Source organism: Mixophyes fleayi, chromosome 3, assembly GCF_038048845.1.
Source record: "Mixophyes fleayi isolate aMixFle1 chromosome 3, aMixFle1.hap1, whole genome shotgun sequence".
NCBI classification, from domain to species: Eukaryota; Metazoa; Chordata; class Amphibia; order Anura; family Limnodynastidae; genus Mixophyes; species Mixophyes fleayi.
Window position 1 is genome coordinate 156,065,643 of NC_134404.1, and position 23,516 is coordinate 156,089,158.

The following is a 23,516-nucleotide window of genomic DNA, read 5'->3' on the forward strand; positions in this document are numbered from 1 at the left end:
CAGGTTCTAAACTGACCAATATGTTTCAAACACCATTATAATGCAGTTACAATCAGATGCACTTAACTCCCAGGTATAGGGACTTACATCTAAATATAGATATTCTGTATATATTTGTATACAATAGCACATCATCTCTCTCTCTTTCTACATATATATATATATATATATATATATATATATATATATAGTAAAAACATGATATAGAATATGTTGATGAACAATTGCATATGATATATAAAATCTGTCAGTTACAAGCAGAATGGTTTTACATGTACTTTTATGTATTATATTGTCCTGTATGCAAAGAAACGCATATGTATCTTAAAATAAAAGTACATTTCCAGACTTTTTAAACCAGCTCTTTTTTCATTTCAATATGCACATAGCAAAAGTTGTGTAGAAAAACCTTTTCTGCCTTTCGTTTTATCAGCCTTCATTTTGTGTCCTCAATGTAATGCCAGAATCATTCAGACTCACTATGCAATACTTGTATGTTCAGTACATTTTATGGAGTCTAATAATGCAATGTGAACATTACTTGAAATAATGTCAAATGAAAATACCACTACAACTCATAAAATTGTACACTACACACCTAAAGAAAATGTAAATATGTCCCTGCATCCATCATTTTTATTTTTAGGTATGATGCAAACCTCAGATTAAAAGAAAATATAATCCATCTATTTTATATTGCTTATGTAAAATGTAATATAATTGTGCTTCGCAATAATTTAATTACAAAAACATTGCATGGCTTTAACCATTTACTGTGGAGAGTAAGGCCAGGTACACACTGAAGAATTTTCCGACAGACGCGTTATCTCAAACGATTGTACCTACGACTGAAGGTCTGTTCAGTCTGGCGATTCATCCATACACACTGACACGATTAACCTTCTGATCTGTGCTCTTTGTCTGGTCCTCTAGTCTTCAGAGAATGACAGCACAATATTCATCCATTCATTCTTGTCACATTGTCACACTGATTAAATCTGCCTTGCTATAGCTATCAACTTGTCCTAACGAATTTTGTTAGCTTCTTTGACTCTGAAACGAAACATTCTGTCTCGGAACGAACAAATTCTACAGCACTCACTACATTTATTCACCGGGACATTCATTGCTAGTATTGACTGTTAAAAAAACCGGACTCTGTAAACTATATGGAGATTGTGAGCATGAGTGCATACACACTACATGATCGGTCGGTGATTGTTCGGAAAATATTAAATAGTACGACCAACCAAATGACCCGACAATCGACACTTTGGAATGACTGTCTACCATCATGTCACTATACACACTAACCCGACTTCCGACCAAATGGTTGTATGTCAGCTGATTTGCCCGATTATTGGACGAAAACACTCCAGTGTGTACCTAGCCTAAGTCTATGTCATTCTGTGCAATGGACTGCGGCTGTTTAGGAAGCCAAGGCTTATCCTGTGCAAAAAAGTGTGGGTGAGTGATTAAAGTGGTACAACTCCCCCCAAGAGACAGCCAGCAGATAGCCAACTCATTCTTTACACTTCACTGTGCACCTGTGTTCTATTATGTCACAGGCAGAATGATTTCCAACACATACATTGTAGATGTTTTGGCTTATCATTTTGGTTTAATTGTCATTTTTATTTTGTTCAGCGTTTTGTTACAATTACACCCCTGTTAAGTCTGTTGTAATCTGCAAAAAATCCTGAAAAAAATGAATTGCGTGGAATCTTTTCACAACAAATGTAATTGTGTTTATTACATTATGGTAAAATTCACCTGCATAGTTGTCCCTATTTTTGTCATGTGTACCTTGAAATTTGTGTCTCTGGAAATGTCCAGACAGTTAAATTGAGAAGAGGATACCTTAACGTGCAAAAAACACATGTATAATTACAGTTTTTATTTTTCGTGTTTAATTTTTGGGGCGTTTGGTGTTTATCATTATTTTTCAGCGTAAATGATATATATATATATATATATATATATATAATTTTTATTTTACAACAAAGTACTTTTTTACTTTTACTATACTGCCCCCATCTTCAATGTATTGTAGGGGAATCACCTTCATATATAATAATCTTGGTGATCTGTGGCTAACTTTACTGTGGGTAACCTTTCACACTCTTTCCTGGCACTTTAACAATCTTTTAATGCCCGCTGCCACTTACTTGGTGTGCTTTTCTGGTATAGGAATAGCACATCTACTTAGCATTTCATAATCACTGCAGACTGCCAGCAATATCAGAGTCTAGGCCAGTGTTTCTCAACTCCAGTCCTCAGGACCCCCGAGCAGTACATGTTTTCCATATCTCCTTGCTGGAGCAAAGGTGTATTCATTACTGACTGACACATTGTAGCAGGTGGTATAATTATTTCACTGGTCACCTGGAAATCTTGCACTGTTAGTGGGTCCTGAGGACTGGAGTTGAGAAACATTGGCCTAGGGGGAACCCAGCCTGATTAAGGATGGCATTGGGAATTCCTTGGGATTTCCCCTAGGGCCCTGATACTACCACGAATAGCGGTGATAATGACACAGGAAGCGAATGCTCTACTCCTCTGATTGAGATGTGCATCTGGTTTCTATTTAAGAGTGGAGCAGTGGTAGCAGGAGGAGGTTGACTTGCTAAAGTGTTGGAGGAGAGTGCAGAAGGTCCCAAAATGCTAAAAGGGGACTCTGGTTAGCAATGAAATTTTGGGCTTTTTCTGGCCTCAGTTAAAAATCGAAATCCAATTGTTATCGAAATAATTGTAATTAAGTTCATGCCGATATGGGATTTGTAGTGCATCAAGGTACCCCTAGACAGTATCACACATGGCATTATTAAAAAGACTTGCTCAGCAGCAACTAGACATCAGTCTCTTACATAGAGTGTAAGCAGCCATTGTGTTAACAGAACCAATATTCATGTAAGGGATAGGTGCTCTTTTTCATGTTAGTCATAAAGGTATGTTAGGCAATGCATTCATATATAAAGTAACAACAGAGACATCTGCAGTCCATTAGAAGTTACTACTCACCATGCTAAACAGGCTCTTTTCTTGGGGGGGGGGGGGGGGGAGAAAATGAGCAACAAACTTATTTGTGTTAAATTTTACACAGTATGTTGACTACCAAAGTTCAACTATATTACATTTTACACGTCATTAAAAAAATCAGATGACAATGCTACCATATAAAATGATGTATTGAAGTATGTTTTGATTATCATGGTGTCAAAGAATATATTCTGGATAAGAGATTAAATTAAACTGTCACATTTAGAAAACTACTTGTGGTAAATATGCCTTTAAAGGTGTCTTTTGACATAGTAGACGTGAACACTGCTCAAGGTGTTACAATATATACTGTTTTTCTACAAATTATTTGCTACATTTTTTTCCCTGATCTGTTTTTTTTAATCTATTTTATGCCATAATAAAATCCTTAAAATATTCCAGAATTTTTGCTTAACAGAAAATTATTTTCATTGTGTAGTTTCAGCAAAGTTCTAAGGGGATTAAAGAAACAGTTTCACCTAACAGATCTTTTTATGATTGTTTTGCTTTTATGTGATTTTACTGTTTGTTGCTAATCTGCATTCAGTTGTTTATCATTCATAATAAATCAGTGGAGTTGTTCATTCTTTGTTCAACAATCTCCACCTGTATATACTGTTTTTGTTAGAAAAAAATTAACTGTCTTGCATTTTCTATAGCTTTGTCTTGTCTTTGTCATCAATCATTTTGTTTACATAGTTCTAATGTACTTTGTGTCTACTGAATTACTGAATAACTCTTCAGTTATGTTTCTTGGGATCAATCAGGGCACTGGCCCCATAATTTTATGTAACACTCTTTATTTGACTGCATATATCACAATTTACTATCCTCAATAACCACCCCTGTCCATAAAGCGTTTTATGTATTGCTGTACAGAGCATAAATTCCAACATTCTTTGCTATAATAAACCACAGACATTATGTAACTAACTGCATCTATTGGTGTCACCATAAACGGAGCCATAACTGCAAGCTGCCATATAGCTCTGAGTTTGTCCACTCAATCCCAATTTAAAAATTTAACAAACCTGTTAGTTGCCATATATACTACACCAGTTTACACATCACTCTTTTTAAAAATAGGCAATCATATTTCCAAAATACAAATGCCTTTGCTCTCAGTATATATAGTATATGCAGTAAAATATTGCCCACTTTGAGGATCATCATGACAGCTCCTATTTAGCAAAAACAGAGACATTAGAACTTATGCAATTTGGTATAAAATGTCCATTTATCACTTTCATACCTAAAGATTTAAAAAATTATTTTTTTTACAAGTGTTTTGTCACCCTTAATCTGAGGAACAATGTTTATTATTAACAATTTATGGTGTGTGTTCAATACTGTTTTATTGCTTATTATATTGCTGCTTATGTCTTATATGCCTTAATTATGGTTGTATTTATTCATTTATGTCATCTTTATATGACTCATTATTGTCCTGGAGGGAGAAGTACAATAATTTTGTTACCGGTACTATTCTTGCTCACTGTACCTGAACATATATACACTTATACTGATTGTTATCCTAAATAGCTACTTAATATATGGATTACTAAACAGACACACTAAAGAGAACAACTAATGCATATGTGTTTTTCTGGATCCGGGGCTATCTATGCTTCTAGACCCTTATACCGGTTATCTGGGCTGCTATGGATATAGTTACACCCTTGGCAATTATTCTACGTAACAAAAGCTAAATAGAGCAATTTGGAGCATATGTTCACATAATTAGGGCTATAAATTATTATTGCAGGTACTAAATGTATGAAGATAATGTTTGTATTTGTGCATTCCATAATCATAACTTTTAATACTTTTTGTACTAATAACTTACAGATGAATAATATACAAACCTCTAGAGATATTCAGAATATTGCTATGTTCAGGCTACCATGTAGCAGATTAATATTTTCATTTCCAGTTCCTTCTCATGGCAGAGAACTATATATAAAGACTCATTGGAACATTACCAATGAGTGTTTTAAGTGTCTCGTACCTTTGTTTTGCAGAGGAATATTGCGTTATCAAATAAACAACTTCACAGCAAGTCATTGAGTGTGCTCTAGGTTGCAAATATTGTGCTTACAAACATTACAAATGTTAGATTCTGGGGTTCCAAACATTTGTCTACAGCATTTGTGTGCTGGTATCAGCTGTTACATGGCGGCTTTTGAGTTTAAATGCTGCAAAATTTATGGGCTGCAAGCGCTAAACTCATTACTGCTATAAGTAACTACTGGTTAATTCTCATTTTGTTTGGCAGTTTCTTCTAAAAAACAAATATTCAGATCCTACTGCCTATGCAATAATTTCACCTTGTGGGCCCATGGAATGAAATTATGCATTTATTCTGTATAAATTAGAGTACATTATATTGTGGTTCGCCTTAGAGGATCTGAAGGGAGAGAATATTATTCTTGGATGAAATCCAAAATGGAGGGAATGCATGATAGGTTCTTATCTACGACTACAGAGTAAGAAGGTTTGCCAAGTTTGTTTGGATTCTGTTGCTGGATGTAATAACCTGGAGGAAATGTCTTCATGTGTGGAATGGATGGAATCTTGAGGAAAAGATACCTTAAGCACCATATACCCCTAAACCTTACTATTGTAAACATATGCACCTAGTTGCATCTACTGTAACCAATCGTAGCGTTGTCCAAAGAAACTTACCTGGTTCGGATTCTTTTTGAGGTCTCAGAAGGTGACTTATGTTAGATGTTGACTTTAAAAGGTTTCCATTTTTCCATTTTGATCCTGTGGACCATCTAAATGCTGCTATGTCTTCTATCTTGAAGTTAGTTCCTTTGGAAAAAAGATATTTGAATCTAATGATCTGTTTGCTGACTAACAAGAGAAATAATTTCTCATGCTGTGTTGAAATACAATATAAAGGATTATGTTACTGAACCATAAATGGTTTCAACAAATATTTTCCAAAATAAATGTCTTCTGAAATTATTCAGAAGAATGTATTGCAACAGTGAAGATGATACTGAAATCTGGATGAAAGATATTTACTCTTATCACCAATTAAAGTGTGTATGTGTCCTTCTACCCTACCCTCTATAAAGTATTCTTGCTGGAACTGAAATTTGGTGGAGGCACCTCTCTGCGTTACAGTGGAGTAAGGTTTTATCCCTGCTGACTGGAGCATCCCAGACTTCCGGAGGGCTGAATATTTTACAATCTCCAGCATGGAAACTTTAAAAAGTTTTCATTATTCCTTTGTGGCATTAACTTTGTTCACAATTCAAAGCAATATGGGGATTGGATGGCCAGTACGAGTTATAAATAATGAAATTTCCTCTATTATCCAGAAAAAAAGTCTTAATGATTTTAAAACACATTCTTGATGTCAGTCAGAGGTCCTAATGGGAAAACAGCAAGTACATTGATGATGAATATGGGATATTGAGGTACTAATTCTAAATAATAAATATAATTCATCTCCTGATTGAAGACGTCTATGTGCAATTCCTTTAATCTGGTCTTGAGAAAGAATATTATAAAAGTTCAGCTGTGTTTCAAAGGAACTAGAAAATGGGATACTGGTTGTGAGGTTTATGCAGACTGTTAAACATTTCAAACCTCAGATTAAACATATGATTTCCGCACAAGCTTTATAAGAAGCCTGTCTCTAAACCTACCATCTTACATTGGCAAGAGGAGTGGTGAGATTTGAGCATACAGGTCTCAGAACATAAAATCATAACTACCCCAACTGTTTTCCCCCAATTATTCTCGAGATGGCCTTACTTGCGGGCTGCCTTCGCTTATGGTTCCGGCTGCTGAACAGGCACATGACTGCAGCTTCTCTCTTATCTTCTCGGATGTGCAAACTCAAATCAGGGTTCCATCTACTGCACACTGTGGTGGCTGAAAAACAGGTATTCTGTACTTTGTATGCAGCCAGCTATATATTTTGAGTACCCATTACTGACCTATCTTGTACTGGCCATCCATGTGCCTGCTATCTGACAACAGTAAATAAGAGTGACAATCAACCTGGATTGCTCATACTTTCTGCCTATAACCCTACCTACCCTGGCCTGATACCAATCATGATGCGCTTCTTCCTTAGTCTTCAGGTCTGTTTTGTATCAGCTTCTAGCTAGCGGGGCAAACCATAGGGGCCACAACCTCTGGGTGTCTTGCTGTATAGCCCACCATCTCCTTACAGAGGAAGAACAGCAACTGTTAAGCTCTGCACCCCAGGAGAGCCAGTATGAACCACTAGTGGCAATTGGCCTTCACCCACAGTTAGCGACATCACATACAGGCAGCAAAAGTGGACACCTTTGGAGACCCAACAGATCATAGGTAAGTAAAACACAAGATTTAATATTAGTAGAGTATACTCCTAAAAACAGACTTTAGCTTTTTCATGGCGTTTGTGGAGTTTTTGTTTAAAAAAGGCTTTGTAAAAGCTAATCCACGGATAGCAGTATTCGGGACTTTGACTAGTATCATACCATGAGAGCAATGGTATATATAATGCTGTGAGGTCATCCAGTAATATCCTGTATTTGGTGAAAATCTTAAATAGGACTGAGGAAAAGTTAGCAGAAAAGTTGTTTGGTGTTGCATCCAAGATGGAATAGCTTTGGCAAATGTCACTGTTTCCCACTGCCATGAGAAGGAAAACGGAAATTTTTTATCTTTCCCATCATTTCCCTTTTTAAAACAGAACATGACAACAGGCGCAAGTATTTTCTACCCTTTTGTCTATTATTTCTTGAAAATAAACACTTTGTGGTAGGAAAATGTTACAGGTAGTTACCACCATGTTTGGACCAGGAATAAATTGCAGTCTTAAGAAAATAGTGCAATGCCGCTATCTTTGTTCAGTTGTACCCATTTTTACAGACATTTACATGGAGTAGCATAGTTAGACAGCATTGATTGCAGGAGGAAAACATTTTAGCTCCTTGTGATGGGTGGAGAAGATGGATCAGGGTTTTCCAGGCGTAGTGTAGGCTGGATGGAGTAATACACGTAATTCAAAACAAGATTGAAATTCAGCGAGTCAAGCAAAACAAACTAATTTTTATACCACCTTAGATAATGTAACCTTTAGTACTACTTCTGATAAGAAACCTCTTATGCCAACTAAGTGCATTTCATAATGGAAGCGTATCAATATGTGCATGTAAGTCAATATAGCAAGTAAAATTGTTACTGTTACACTTGAAATAAATGCACCCCTTGTGCCCCCCTTGTGGGCATGTCTATCACTTTTGAAGCCCTCATATTGGGAATGTCCTGACTAAATTGGGACGGTTGGGAGGTATGGTGGTATAAGCATTACTTTTCTGCTACCATTTAGTTCCACCCCCTCATTAAATTAAACTTTGATTTTTCTCCTGATACTGTTCAATTTAGCTTTAATTAAGGCTCAATCATGAGAACGAGAGTACTGACTTTATTATGTGTCACTTTTGCATATATTTTTTTATTACAGTAGTATTTGTGCTTATAAATGTCCTTATCTACATTAAGAGCATCTGTATCATATAAAAAACAGTTGAAAGCAGTGGTGGAACTACCTATGGTGCGGCAGGTGCTGTGCAACGGGGCCCATGGAGATAATGGGGCCCACAGCATGGCAGATGCAGAGGGTTGGGGGCCTCGATTTCCTCCTCACCGCCTCCCTGCATCGGTGCCCACAGCTCACTAGTTCCGCCTCTGGTTGAAAGTATGGGATGACTACCAATTACCATAACAGGGGTACTTGTAAATAAAAAAATGAAAAACACAGGGAGGAAAGAAGCTCTTCCGTCACCAGCTAACCAGGGAATGCTCATAAGCATTGTGACCCCAAAATGACATTTTGATTTTGCATGTTATTACAATTCCAGGAGTTTGTGTGCACCCAGCCTGCATTTAGATGGGAATGCCTGATTAGCCAAGCTTTTCCCATTAGAAGTTGAACATTTTGTATCCCTTGCAGACACTGCCATCTAGACTACCAGCTCTATGAGGTTCTCAGGTGCATGGTGTCAGAAAACTATATACACTGAGTATGCAATTTGCACATTCATAAATGACCTTGAATGTGTTGTGTAGGTTACACAGTTACTTTAAAATGTCCCATAGAAATATATGTAGTCATCAGGGCTGGATTTGTTTCTCTGTAACATGTGGGCACATAATATTTGGTTGCCTCAACTTTTGCTATTAATTGTCCACAACCCTTTCCACTTTAATTGACTCAAGGGGTCCATAAGCAAAAAAAAAGTCCCAAAAAGCTCATTAGAAACAGGCTCAGATTATATTGAAAGCCTAAATACCTTTATCTTCAAAGATAGTGCTGAAACCAGTTAAAAGCTAATAACAAAAATAGAGAAAAAAAATCTACTAAATAAAATAATGATATAGTCCTTCATAGTGCAATTTAAAAGCCTATAACATCTATCTATCTATCGACACTGGTATACTTCTAATCCTTTATGCACTAAGCAGCAGCTTCCAGGTCCAGTTCTGTTTTAACGTACCACTAGCAGATAAGGCTATTGAGACACAGTATGAGCAGGCCTCTACAAATATGTCCAAAGTCTAGGCACCTGCTCCCAAAAGTAGAAGAGAATAATATGCTGAGCCATGGATGGAGGCGCATCTCATACACAGAACCAGATCTGATGCCTAGTCTAATATACAGTGCCATACCTGGTGTCAAGTATATTATTCTGAGCCTTATCTTTTTCCCAGCCTACTATATAACGATAAACTTGACTCTCAGTCTACTATGCATGCTCTATGTAATATGCAGAGCCTTATCTGGTGTTCATTGTAATACAGTGTTAACCCTTGTGACCAATCTAATATGCAGAGCCTTATCAGACGTATAGGCAGATGTGCAATACTTTATCTTGTGGTTGTTCTAGTATGCAGTTTATCTGGTGTTTGGTGTAATATGCAGTGTCACACTTTGTGCTCCGTGTAATAAGCAGAGCCTTATATGTTACCCTAATATCCAGTAGTATCTGGTGACCAGTTTAATTTATAGGCAAAGCCTTATTTGTAAATAATAAAAGAAGAAACTGCGCTCCGTCACTATTTAGGTTGCAAGAGCTGCACAATTATTAAGGTATCCTTCCTTGACTACAAGCCTCATTTGTAAAGTAGAGGACCCGGCAGCACTTTTTCACTGACCCAAAACTTCAGCACATAAGCTGTCTGTGAGGGTCCCGTAGACAGTGGCTTCGATTGGAGCATCTCTGCTATGTATAGTACATGCATCCAGCCATAGCAGAGAGGCAGCCATAGAAACAGTTGTCTCACTACACCTATTTTAGCAATTATTATCATTCAAGAGAGATTAGCAAACACTTTGTATTTTTCTATATTGAAACAATAATTGTTACTGTCATTTTTATGCAGTATCACTTATTATCTTATATAAAAATAGAATCAACAAGTGGTGCAAATTTTTCTGTGCAGTCTTCTGTAGTAAATGGCCACTGATTCTAAAATACATATTTTTCAGAAGGCATCCAATGACATTTACAAATATATGTAACAATTTTTACACCAGAACTTGAGATGAGACGCTCTGACGCTTCTTTAATTGTTTTAAAACAATTTAGTGCACATGGAAATAATCCTCGCCCACACACTAAAATGATTGAAAATACCTTTATTTCTGATGAGATCCTGAAATATTTTATATACTATATGTAAATGTTTCTAGTATTAACACAAGAAATTTGATTTACCTTAATTTCCTGGATCACTTAACAAATATGTCATCATGTGTTTATGAACTATTAATTAATATTGTGGAAGAACAACATTGCACTTCACTACCTCTTCTAACCCCGAAGAGCATATGTGAAATCTGTTAAGTCACACCTCACTGTAATCTCTGCAATCGGCAATCCAATGTTGCAAAATAACAACAATGTGCAGAATCCACAGTACAATCAAATGCAAAGTAAACAGAATAATAATCAGATTTGTATTAAAGTAGAGGTAAATTATTGCACAGTTAATATTAATGTTATTAGAACATATGTCCACATGAACGTACAATATTGAATGGGCTACTCTCAAATATCTCATCAAGCCCCCCCCCCCCATCCGAACAGATTAGCTAGCATTGAATATTAAACAATTAGTACTGAATAATTTCTGATTTTATAAATTTGGGGGGGAATTTTCTCCTTATGCTGTTAAGTAACATTACATTTTTCAAGTAATTCCTTGGTTATTTAAATAAAACAAGAACATATAATATCTATTGTAGAATGTCACTGGTAGTTCAACGCCACCAGAAGCTACAATTAGACATTGCTTACCTATCTTGAAACACATTATGCAGGTCCGCCTTGATTGGTTTGACATGATCGATAACCTAACAGGCAATGCACTTGGTGTGAGCGAAGTATTAATATTCCTTAACCAACTTGGTTCTTCCTTTATTTCATGTTTTGTTGGTTCCCTTGTGCTTTTTATTTTCTCCTCATACCAGGCTACGTGGCGGTTTTATTCTACTGACTCCAGTCGAACATATCTGACAGCCACCTGGCGATATTATGAAAGTATTCTTCCACCACTCAGGCATGTATCAATGCTATGAATGATGAATAAAACCATGACTTGTACTGGTTTACTAATCTGCTTTTCAATTTTTGTTTTATCCCCTGCTCCCCTCTGCCTTGTTTTTTTTTTTTTTTATTATATATCCTGCACGTAGTGTGTATGGCGTAGTTATGCGGCTGATGAGAAATCGGTTTCCATTGCTACCTGGAAGCCTCATTTGAAGGCCTTGCATACCTGCAGCCCTACAAAGTAGGTACAAATATGGCAGCTGGTGTTGTTCGTGATGTCTGTTCAACCTCTAGAACACTAGTATTTATGTTGGTTTGTCTCCTTATTCTTTTCTGTGTCACAGTCCTTAAATAATAGATCCAAACTAATATATTGGACCATGATCTCCAGGCTCCAATTTAAAAATATTATATATTTATATATTGTTATGACAAACATAAATACTTTAAAATCAAACAAGAATTTTTTTTTTTAATATTGATGGTATTGCAGCGCTGCTTTCTTTGTTGTTAGCCTATTAGAAGCATCCATGGCTATATAATACACCAGTGATGATTATATATGTATAAACTCCTGTAAATAATATCTGTATAACTGGTCACTTTGGATTTTCCATGACTTGTATAAACCCAGCTTACAGTCTTGTGTTTAAATGGTGACATTACTCCTCTGTGACTGTGACTAATATCCTTGTAATCTACAGGATAGGATACATTGGCCAATGGCCTCTCTCTCACTCATCATCAATTATCATCATTTATATAGCGCCTGCAAATTCCATAGCGCTTTACAATTAACATACTAATAAACAATGCTGGGTAATACAGACAAAGAGGTAAGAAGGCCTCTAATTCATTAGCTTGTAACACACAAGGCATAATGGCCTCATATAATGTTAGGATCAAACATAGCTAAAGGGTGCAGATTTGCACCTGGACAAACCATTTTGCGAAAAAGGGGGCATAAATGTATTTTTGGTTTGCATGCAAGGAAAATACTGCTTGCTTTTGCACGCAGCACACAAATACTGGATAGATTTATATTTACACTGGGATGTAGCTAGGATGTGCTCCCCTCCGAACGCTAAGTCTGTCTTAACACGTTAAATTTCCCTCCCCTACAGCGCAACATGGTTTTGCCAAGGTGCAGTATTGTACTATTTAGCTAGATTTACACCTAACTCTATATGAGGCCCAATATTGGTTAATAGGTATTTTATATTCTGTTTATGCTTTTTATATGCAGTTGCATAATATATTTATTAATTCTTCTGTTCTCCCATATTTTGGCTTATATGGCCATTCTTCTGAATTATATAGCTTGATTATGTACAAAAACAATATCAATCTGGATGTTTTAGGGCAGATCAAAGATGGCATTTGCCCAGAGCTTGCTAATGAATAGTGGCTCCTGGAGCATATATTTCACTATATGTTCCAAATTTTACTATTTACAATAATTTCAATTTGATATGTTGCTCTCAGTACCACAGGTCTTGTTATTGCATTGATTTCCAGTACGCAGAAAATAACGTGCAAGGCAACTCGCATTTATTTGAATTGCCCTCTATGTGTCCATAACCATTTGCGATCATCTGCATAAATTTGTGTTGTAGTGCATTTTTTTGGTGGCCCCCCTTCCATAAAGGCTCATCCCTGCACTGACCAAACCAAGATGGTTCCCACTATGACATGGGGACTCCGGGGTGCAAGTTTCTCTGTTAATAGTGGGAAGCAGCCCAGGCTGTCTAGCACTGAAATTAGTTGAGGAATTTGGACGTTTGATAAGCTACCTATTTTTTATGTATGGAGCATCTCCCATTAATTTCAGTAGCCCATTCATTTAATGGGTTTACTGCATTGAGCCCAAGCTCTAGGAAATAAAAGGAGTTTATATGTCTATTCACATGTGTTTGGAACATATGCTTTTTGACTCAACACCAGTGGGTAATAATCATCATCATCATCAGCAGCTATTGATATAGCGCTACTGATTCTGCAGCACTGTACAGAGAACTCACTCACATCAGCCCCTGCCCAATTGTAGTTTACAGTCTAAATTCCCTAACATACACACACAGACAGAGAGAGAGATTAGTGTCAAGTTAAGAGCAGCCAATTAAACTACTAGTATGTTTTCGGAGTGGCGGAGGAAACTGAAACACCCGGAGGAAACCCACGCAAACACAGGGAGAACATACACGCTCTTCATATACAAGTGATATAGTCTTTCCATGGGGTTAAATACATGAATGCTCAACTTTCTTATTTCAAAACCTCAGAGAAATATTATTAACATTTACAAGTAGGACTGCAGTTCGCATTCTTGAATAGGCCCTGCTAGATAATGTACATGGCATCAGTTAAAACATATCTGGCTGAGATCACTCTGTGACTTAGAACCTAGTAAATAAAAACATACATGAAATAAAGCAATGAAGATAATTATACAACTGAAAGAAACATAAAGAGTGTTTTCCCAATGATTAAAAGCTCTGAAATGTAGTCTGGCAGAAAAGATGTCTGTATCACATTTCACCTTTACAGACCTATGAATATGACCTGACCAGTGGTAACAGATAATGTGCTGGAAATCACAGAAAATAGTTTATATGATTTCCATTTTGTATTGTTTTATATGATTTCACACAGTATCACTCTGCAAATTAATATCCACTGACCTTTGTTCAATAACAGACGATTTCTCTGCCAGTTATAGAGGAAAGTCTTATTTTATATTCCTAATTCAGAGATGGATTTTATTACTTTGGAAGGGAATTTGCAACACAATGAATTTTATCGTGAGGAAACTCCTGAGTCAGTATTTCTTTACTTTTGGACAATTTTGCATAGTTGGTATGGAAAAAGTAAAAGTATATTCTAATTGGGTTACGGTAAATAATCTATCCAAATATCGTCTACATAAGCATCTTCCAAGTCAGTAAATTTTATAATTAAAGATAGTAAGCAAGGATTTAACTATGTGCCTCAGGGTTAATATTCCGGTTGTCCTGATCCATAGCATGTCCAGCAATGACAGTTCCTTTCTGCAGTCTGATAGTATCAGCTGGTACCTCCCTTGGCACCTTGTGACCAATGTCCATATCCCGTGTGCCACCTGGGCATTTCTCCATACCTATACTGCAGATGTTCTGCTAAAATGATTGTACAAGCTATAACAGAATAGGAGAATGTAGAAATGTCCAGGAAGCACAGGAGAGATACACACTTTCAACCCAAGCAGTTGCAGGAAGAAATGAGACTGCAAATTGAGCTAGCAGTTCTGGACAGGTAAGGGATCAGGACAATAAGCAGTTTAGTGACAAAATGTATACATATAAATTACATCAGTCACTTAATGATCTAATAGCAAAAAAAGAACTTGCAACTAATATAATACATTAATATATTATAAAATATATTATAAAATATTATAAAGCTCCTCCAGAAGCAATTGGGACTCATCAGCCATTGACAACCGCATTAAAAGACATACCCAAAAAGCATTACATACCAAACATAGCAGTCAGGAACCATATCCATTAAGTAGACCAGGATCGTGTGATTGTATGAGGAAAGCCTCATATAAAAATATGCTTTACATTTACTAATTCTGTTAGATATTATGGGCCTGATTCATTAAGGCATGCAAAATGAACGTAATGTGCGTTTTTTTAAAATAACGCAGGTAATTCAGGTATATGCACGTCTGTATTCAACTACAAGCGGATCTGAAGAAATGTCCCTTGTTGCATATGGCCCTATGAGTACTACTGAATGCTAAATCCAGCACTGCTATCTATTAAACAGATATTTATACAGTTGCTGATAATGCTACAGTGAGTTAGAAGCACCTGAGTTTACAGGGAGTGTTCATGATTGGTGGTATTGATGTACAAGGTAACACAACTCAAAATTCTAAAACCTACAAAGAGTAAAAAACTACAACACATATGACAATTTAGCTGTGGTAATAAAACAATGACTGAAGCAAGAACTTTGCAAAGAACTTAAAAGTGTATCTAAACTGAAAGTGGCTCTACTGCAAGATCAAATATACTTTTTAGATTGAAAAATGTAGATGAGAGCACTCAATGTATACAATAAAGCATGGGAAAAACATAGGGGTATATTTACTAAACTGCCGGTTTGAAAAAGTGGAGATGTTGCCTATAGCAACCAATCAGATTCTAGCTGTCATTTTGTAGAGTGCACTAAACAAATGATAACTAGAATCGGATTGGTTGCTATAGGCAACATATCCACTTTTTCAAACCCGCAGTTTAGTAAATATACCCCATAGACTTGTTAATTGGTTTCACTCACATTACTTTACTCACAAAGAAGCAAAAAGCACCATAGAGGTAATTCCCTTGCCTTGCACGGAACCATTTTGGTGATTGCATTTCCCAATATAATGGGAAATAGCTGTCTATTTTTGATTCATATAGATATTGGCACAAGTGACATTATATCTTTAGCTGGTAATGTTTTGCACTTACTATGGTGCAATTTCTATGAGTATTGGAGGCATTGCAATTTTATTGCATTTTTAAACCACTTATACACTGTCGTTTCTTTATCTGTTTGTATATTATTTTATTATTTCGCTCTTGTCCTACCCGATCATTTTTAATGCATACCCAATAAACTTATATTTTATATGACCTAATTAGTGCCCCTCCTATACACTTCTTTCTTCTAAATGTTTCTCTAAAAAAGTTGTTTATTATCAAGGCTGTCACTCAGCAATATTGAATTCCTTATAGATGGTACCTTCACCATAGTTTTGGTATCTATATCCATTCTGTTCACAGTGGCACATTGAATATAAAATTACCATTTAACACTTTAAAAACACTTAATGTAATGTCAGTTGATGTAGTCCGTTTTTCAGTACATATGGGGGGAATTCAATTGACTGCGTTGTTCGTGAGACTAATGCGGCCCGCGCACTATTATTGTTACTACAGTAATAGTGCGCACTATTACCATTAATACGGTAATTTAATTGCAGATTTTTGCTTGCGGCTCACAGAGCTGCGAGCAAAAATCAGCGTTGAAATTACCATACTGACGATAATAATGCGCACTATTACAATAGTAACGGGCTGCGTAAGTCTCATGAACAACGCCGTCAATTGAATCCCGCCCCATAGACTGGCCAATCTGAGTGCAAACGTTTATTTTTTACATTGGTGACACACAAAATACTTTTTCATGCAATGGAATTCTTTTGGTTTGTCACACAACATATATTATTACACCATTACTATCGCAATAATCTAAAGCAGCCCTGCAATTATATGAATAACATTAAATATATCCATCCAATGCAAGTATAAATTAATTGAGCATTTTCTAAGTAGAACGTTAACTTGAAGCCTGGAGATATTAGTTCTTTGGAAAGTACTTCTCAAGTACTGTGAAGAGCATTTGTTGGACAAACACAATTATATGGTTATATTACTTGCTTAAAATACTATATTTATATATATATATATATATATATATATATATATATATAATTGCAATACAAGCAAACAATATAAATTACATACATTTATATTCCAAATTGTACTATAATAGACAGCTATAAATTTACTTAAATCTACTTCATTACTGTAGATACCCTTTTCTATTTAAAGGCTACAGCTTTCTGTAAAGTATATGTCAGCAATGCATTTTGCCTTACTGAATGCTTTGCCAGTCTGCTGTGCTATGTACTGAGCATGTTGCATGAGGACTGTGGGAAAAAGACCTGTGATGTGTTGCTTTAGAGCCTTGCGCCTGCTGTTGGTTAAGCTACAGTACATTGTATGTTGTGTGTCCCATAATCAATTAATACCTTTATTTTAGTTATTCCATTTTTTAATGTGTTGTTTATATAACATAATAATAATAATAATAATATTAATACAACTTGCTTAATTAAACTGTTTCTTTTTCATTTACTAATCCCTGAAGGAAAGAACAAGGCGAGACATCTGGCAGGTTTGTATTAAAATTATTTCTTATGTATTTATCATATTTGTAAAGAAATTATTATGTTTAAAAAAAGCTGTATGAGTATGAAACCACAACACAAAGGTTATTTTTTCTATATAGAGGTCTATTTTTTAAAACCCTTTGATTCTGAGAATGTTCTATTGCAGTGAAAACTTTCTGTTGGGCAATTTATCAATAATAGGTCACTGGGACAGCTGAGCAATGCTTACTTCCCTGCTGATACTGTCTGGCAGCGGTAAGAGGAGTCTTACCACTTGGGATATAGTCACTCTTTCAACACCGAACCTGTCGACAGTTAGACTGTTGACACCAAAATGTTGACAGCAGAATGTCTACAGGTTCAGCGTCAACATATTGACTACAGTGGGCTTGGGTACGATTTGCTGTCACCAAACCTGTTGACAATCAGACTGTCAACACCAAAATATCAACAGTCAGTATGTCGACAGATCATATCCAACACTTACCACTCACCAAGCCAGTGCAGGGTCCCTCTGTGCATGCCAGTTCACCGGCTTGGAGTTGTTTTTACCGTGTCTATGGCTCTTCACCTATTGATAAATAGTAGTGTTTGATGTACATAAAATGTATATGTGTCAGTAATGATCAATTATGTCAAATGTACAGAGGTAATTTTATAATATCTATTTCGAGGTCTCTTTTATAAACAGGTATGAATGTTAAATCTGATGTGTCACTAACAACTAACTCACTTATGATATCAAAGTGGACACTTTACAAATGAGTACATGATGCAAGCATTCAGCACAAATGCATTAGTGACCATTGTAATTGAGTTCACCTACTTATTTTTATATGAATCACAGAAACACAAAGTGAATTTTATATTGGTTGTTCTGTTCTATAGACTGAGAAAAGAACGCTCAATTAGTAACTTTTAATATTGTAGCTGTTCTTTTACTTCTGTCAACTACTACTACTATTTATTCTAACTACTCAAACAATCATGGGCAAACAATTGTAATGATGAGAAGTGTAGTTATTTAAGTGTCAAAGATTGTAGAGATAACTGCTGTACAGCTTTAATGCAAATTTAGATTTATCTGTATTCATTTTCTTTGGTAAACTTCCTATTTAGGCGAAATACAGTTTTTGGCATATATATATGTGTATGTGATATATATATCTATCTATATATATATAGATATATATATATAGATATATATATATATATATATATATATATATATATATATATATATATATATAATATAAAAGCCTAGCGGCGTGTGTTAGTGTGTGTGTGGAAAAAAATACCGGGTGACAGAGTGCTCAAGCTGCAGCGCCACCTGCTGGGCGGAGTTATATACTACACTGACCTACTAAATTCTTAGCATTATCTAATATATAAAAGCCTAGCGGCGTGTGTTAGTGTGTGTGTGTGTGTGTGTGTGTAAAAAACTATTTTCTCAGAAAGGGCTCATCCAATTGACCTGAAATTTGGTATACTGACATTATTTGACAAAAAAATTATAATAGTGAAGTCAGTTAACTTCCATCATCCCCCTTCCCCCCGTGGGAGGGGTAGTAAAGGCTAAATTTACGAGTTGAGGGCTCAAACTCATTTTCGTGAGGTAATTTTACCTCATGAACACACATGCTGTGTTAGTGTGTGTGTGTGTGTGTGTGTGTGTGTGTGTGTAAAAAACTACCGGGTGACAGAGTGCTCAAGCTGCAGCGCCACCTGCTGGGCGGAGTTATATACTACACTGACCTACTAAATTCTTAGCATTATCCAATATATAAAAGCCTAGCGGCGTGTGTGTGTGGCGATGAAGATGACGAGAACCTTTTTAACACCTTAAGTAGCTTGATTTGACTAGAATGCATGAGTATCATGTACGGGTTAACTTGTGTATATATATATATATATATGATAGATATATATATCTACATATATCTATCTATCTATCTACCTATCTACAGATATAGATGTGTATATCTACATATATATATATATATATATATATATATATATATATATATATATATATATATATATATATATATATGTATATTGTGGTACGAGCCCGCTACTGCTGAAGCACACACGAACAACTTCTTCCTTTTTATGTAGTTTTATTGTCAGGATGGTAAATGTTTTGACACCATACAGATATCACAGCAGTTCTTGGAGACCCTAAACGCTAGCTAGACATAGACCAGCTCTCTCAAGACCAGCCAGCTTCCCCAGCGTCTGGGTCTCACTGAACAAATAACACAATCAAGCTTTTATACATGATACTCCTCCCCCAGCCTTAGCTTGATGGGCAGTTGACACACCCACCTTCTCTTTAAAAGGAAACACCCATCACTGGCTCTGTTTGCACTAAAAGACACACCCTGTCTGTTTGCTGAGAGGAAATCATGTAAGTTAACAAAACTGTAAACTACACATAAGTTTTTACCTAGTTTAATCTCAACCTAGGTGCATAACTGCGCCAATGTTTTATTCTGCTTGTATGCTTTCTCTGCATCTTGTCAGATAAATGCCTCCCTTTGTTACAATATATATATAATAAATGGAGGAAGCACTCAATACTTAGATCAGTCCCAGAGCAATTCATCCAGTGCAGCGTTAACAAAAAATACACTGTGCAAGGTTCACAGTGATAATGCAAAACATCCATATGTCCAAACAGGGGAAAAAACCAGCACAAGTGATGAAAAACTGAAAGCTGAAGAAAATATAAAGATTTATTTATAAAAAATAACCATGCATACTGAGCACTGCAGAGGCAGAAACCCAACCATCGTTTCAGTCAGATATACTGAGGAAAGTCAGTATATCTGACTGAAATGATTGTTGGGTTTCTGTCTCTATCACCAAGGGCCACCATCTACAGTGATGGCGAGAAGCACTGCTAAACGGTTCCATGAGGTTTACCAGGGATGTGTAGGAAATAATGGATAATTTTTTTTTCTCTAAACTTTTTTTTATTGAATCAAAGAAATAAATTCCAAACAACGGTTATTAATAGATAGTACAAAGATCATGCAGGTTCCAAAATTACAAAGAATATGTATATTTAAACATACAGAAAAGTAAACAGCCAATATATATTCATGTGGAATAAGAGATAACCATACATATGTAAATCAATGAAAAGTGATGTTAAATAAGTTTGAGTAGGTCCCAGGTGTGGCCATTTAGGAAACGTAAGTTGCTTAGGAGTCATAGCTCCAATAAAGTAATCACTATCTAAGGCTGAGTACACACTACAGTGTTTTCAGATGATTATCGGACCAAGCAGACGATAAACGACCGGTTGACCCGATTATCACAGTAGTGTGTATCCTGCAACGATTATCGCTCCAAAACCCTTCATATCATTGAACAAGATTTTTAAACTGGACTAAAAATCTCGTTCATCGCTGGAACACTGTCCTTCCAGTTCTGCAGTGTGCATGCACTCACAATCAGGATCTCCAGATCTTTTCAGCAGATGATTATGACAGATGAGCACAGATCTGAGGGTAAGTCTTTTAAAATATGTATAGTGTGTACATATGAATTGGCATGCTGATCAGGACTTCTTCTTTTTTCCAGTCATTTTAAAAATCGTTACTGATATGGCATTGGGAGAGATTTTCTATAGGGGGTACCCAGTCTAAGTCACCCAGCATTCTTGAGACAATTTTTAAATATAATTTGGTAGGTTTTCCTCATAGTGCTTGAAACTTCTTCTCTGGGAAACCCCAGGCATCAAAAATTATGTTTAATAAGTCCTATACCTGCATATAGAAACATTTCAGGAGCTATTAAAGGACAATGCAGGGAGACTCTCTGAGCCTACAATGACACTGAACAATAGGTTGCACTCTTGCTATACAATATTGCTGCTTAAAAGCATCTCATATTCTCTCTTGTTAAGGGAACTTTTACAGATACGCTTGTAAATATTTCAAGATACTTTACTTATTGTGCCACCTTGTATTTTACATCGATTGGAACATTAGATAAGTAATTGCGCCGAACCAAACTACTTGGTCATGTGCTCTTACTGGAAAGTCTAGACACATCCATAAAATCCCTAATAATAGAGTTAAATGTTATGGGCAACACTGTGGCATAGTGGTTAGCACTTCTGTCTCACAACACTGGGGTCATTAGTTTGATTCCCGACCATGGCCTTATCTGTGTGGAGTTTGTATGTTCACCCCGTATTTGCGTGGGTTTCCTCCGGGTGCTCTGGTTTCCTCCCACAGTCCCAAAAAACCCCAAAACATCCTAGTAGGTTAATTGGCTGCTATCAAATTGACCCTAGTATGTCTGTGTGTGTGTGTGTGTGTGTGTGTGTGTTATGGAATTTAGACTGTAAGCTCTTTTGGGGCAGGGACTGATATGAGTTAGCTCTCTGTACAGCGCTGCGGAATTAGTGGCGCTACATGAATAAATGATTAGAGGGCTGCTGCCCTAAAATTCTGATTGGGCCATGTTGCTATTTAAGGCAGGAAGGGCTTAGCCTCCCTGCCGGTATAGCGTTCTATGTGCCTCACATTGATGACCAGCTCCTATCCTGTGGATACTCTGCAGACTTATTATTTTTTCCTGTTGTGACCCTTGGCTTGTTTCTGTACCCTGCTTGAATTCTGATTGCCCCTGACCTCTGCCTGTCTATTGGATTATCCTTGCTTGCAACCTGCCCTGACCTCTGGCCTTTCCCTGATTATCTTGCTTGCTACTGACCCGTGACCTTTGGACTGTTCCTATTATTGTCTCCACCTCTGCACTACAGTCACTATTGAAAAACTTTACTATGCTAGAATGAAGCCCTGGGGGTATCCGAGTACCTTTGAATGCCACTTGTTCTACAGTAAAGACGGCTTCTATAGATGAAGACCTATATTGATCTTTTCTAAATGTTTATCTTAGTAGCCGTTAGCCATAACATTATAACTGGGCCATTAAAATTACCGGAGGTCCTTGCTTCTAGTCAAACTACACCCAGTCTTGCTCAGGTCTTGGCAGGTCAGATTCAGACTTAGTCACAAGTAGTCCAGGAGCTCTCTTACCGGTAGTCTGTTCAAGAATAAGCTGCTAAATCCTCGCAAGCCACCCTGGCCCCATCTATGGAGCCTAAACTTAACCTCCCGGATCGCTTCTCTGGAGATCAGAGGTTATTCAGACACTTCATGGAAAGTTGCAAGTTGAATTTTTCTCTTGAGACCCTGCACCTCTGACTCCGATCAACAGAGGATGAGATTTGTAATATCTCTGCTCCAAGGAGATCCCCAGACCTGGGCCTTCGGCTTGAACCCTGATAGTCCCACTCTACAATCTCTAGATGCGTTCTTTAACGCCTTAGGCCTATTATATGACAATCTGGATCAGATGTCCTATGCCAAATCACATCTGAGAACTTGAAACAGGGTTGGCGCTCTGCCGAGGAATACTGTGCTGAGTTCAGGTGATGTTACACCAACAGCGAGTGCAACGATCCTGCACTTCGTAGTCAGTTCCACTTAGGGTTGTCTGATAAGATTAAGGACTCTCTGGTGCAGTATCCTTCACCTTATCTCCTCATCGGGATTATGATTGCTCTTTAGACCTAATCCCGGTTTCCAAGCTGTCCAAGGAGAGATTGTATTCTCTTTCTGTCCCCAAATCCAAGGCAATGGATGATTATGTGAAGGAAAATCTTCAAAAAGGCTTTATTAGTCCCTCTAACTTCACTGTAGGAGCCGGTTTCTTTTTTTGTATCTAAGAAGAATGGGAGTCTACGTCCCTGTATAGACTTCCAAGATTTTAAATTAAATATATATTAAGAACACTTATCTGCTCCCTCTCTTTTTGGTTCTGTTTGATCAACTCAAGGGTGCTACAATCTACACCAAGATCAATCTGCACGGGCATATAATCGCATCCACAGTGGCCTAGTG

The 23,516-nt window shown here is 36.7% G+C and overlaps 1 protein-coding gene across 3 annotated transcripts in view; it reads left to right on the forward strand.

Annotated features, from left to right (window-relative positions):
• Positions 1–23,516, forward strand: part of KCNQ5 (potassium voltage-gated channel subfamily Q member 5) — a 462,350-nt gene that overhangs the window by 387,334 nt on the left and 51,500 nt on the right. For 2 of the 3 annotated variants that reach the window (XM_075202616.1, XM_075202617.1), the window contains exons 8-9: positions 11,750–11,844; positions 17,571–17,597. In XM_075202616.1, the coding sequence (XP_075058717.1) occupies positions 11,750–11,844; positions 17,571–17,597 (122 nt within the window). Of the gene's footprint in view, positions 1–11,524; positions 11,614–11,749; positions 11,845–17,570; positions 17,598–23,516 lie in introns of all 3 variants that reach the window. The other variant, XM_075202618.1, reaches the window with a different exon arrangement.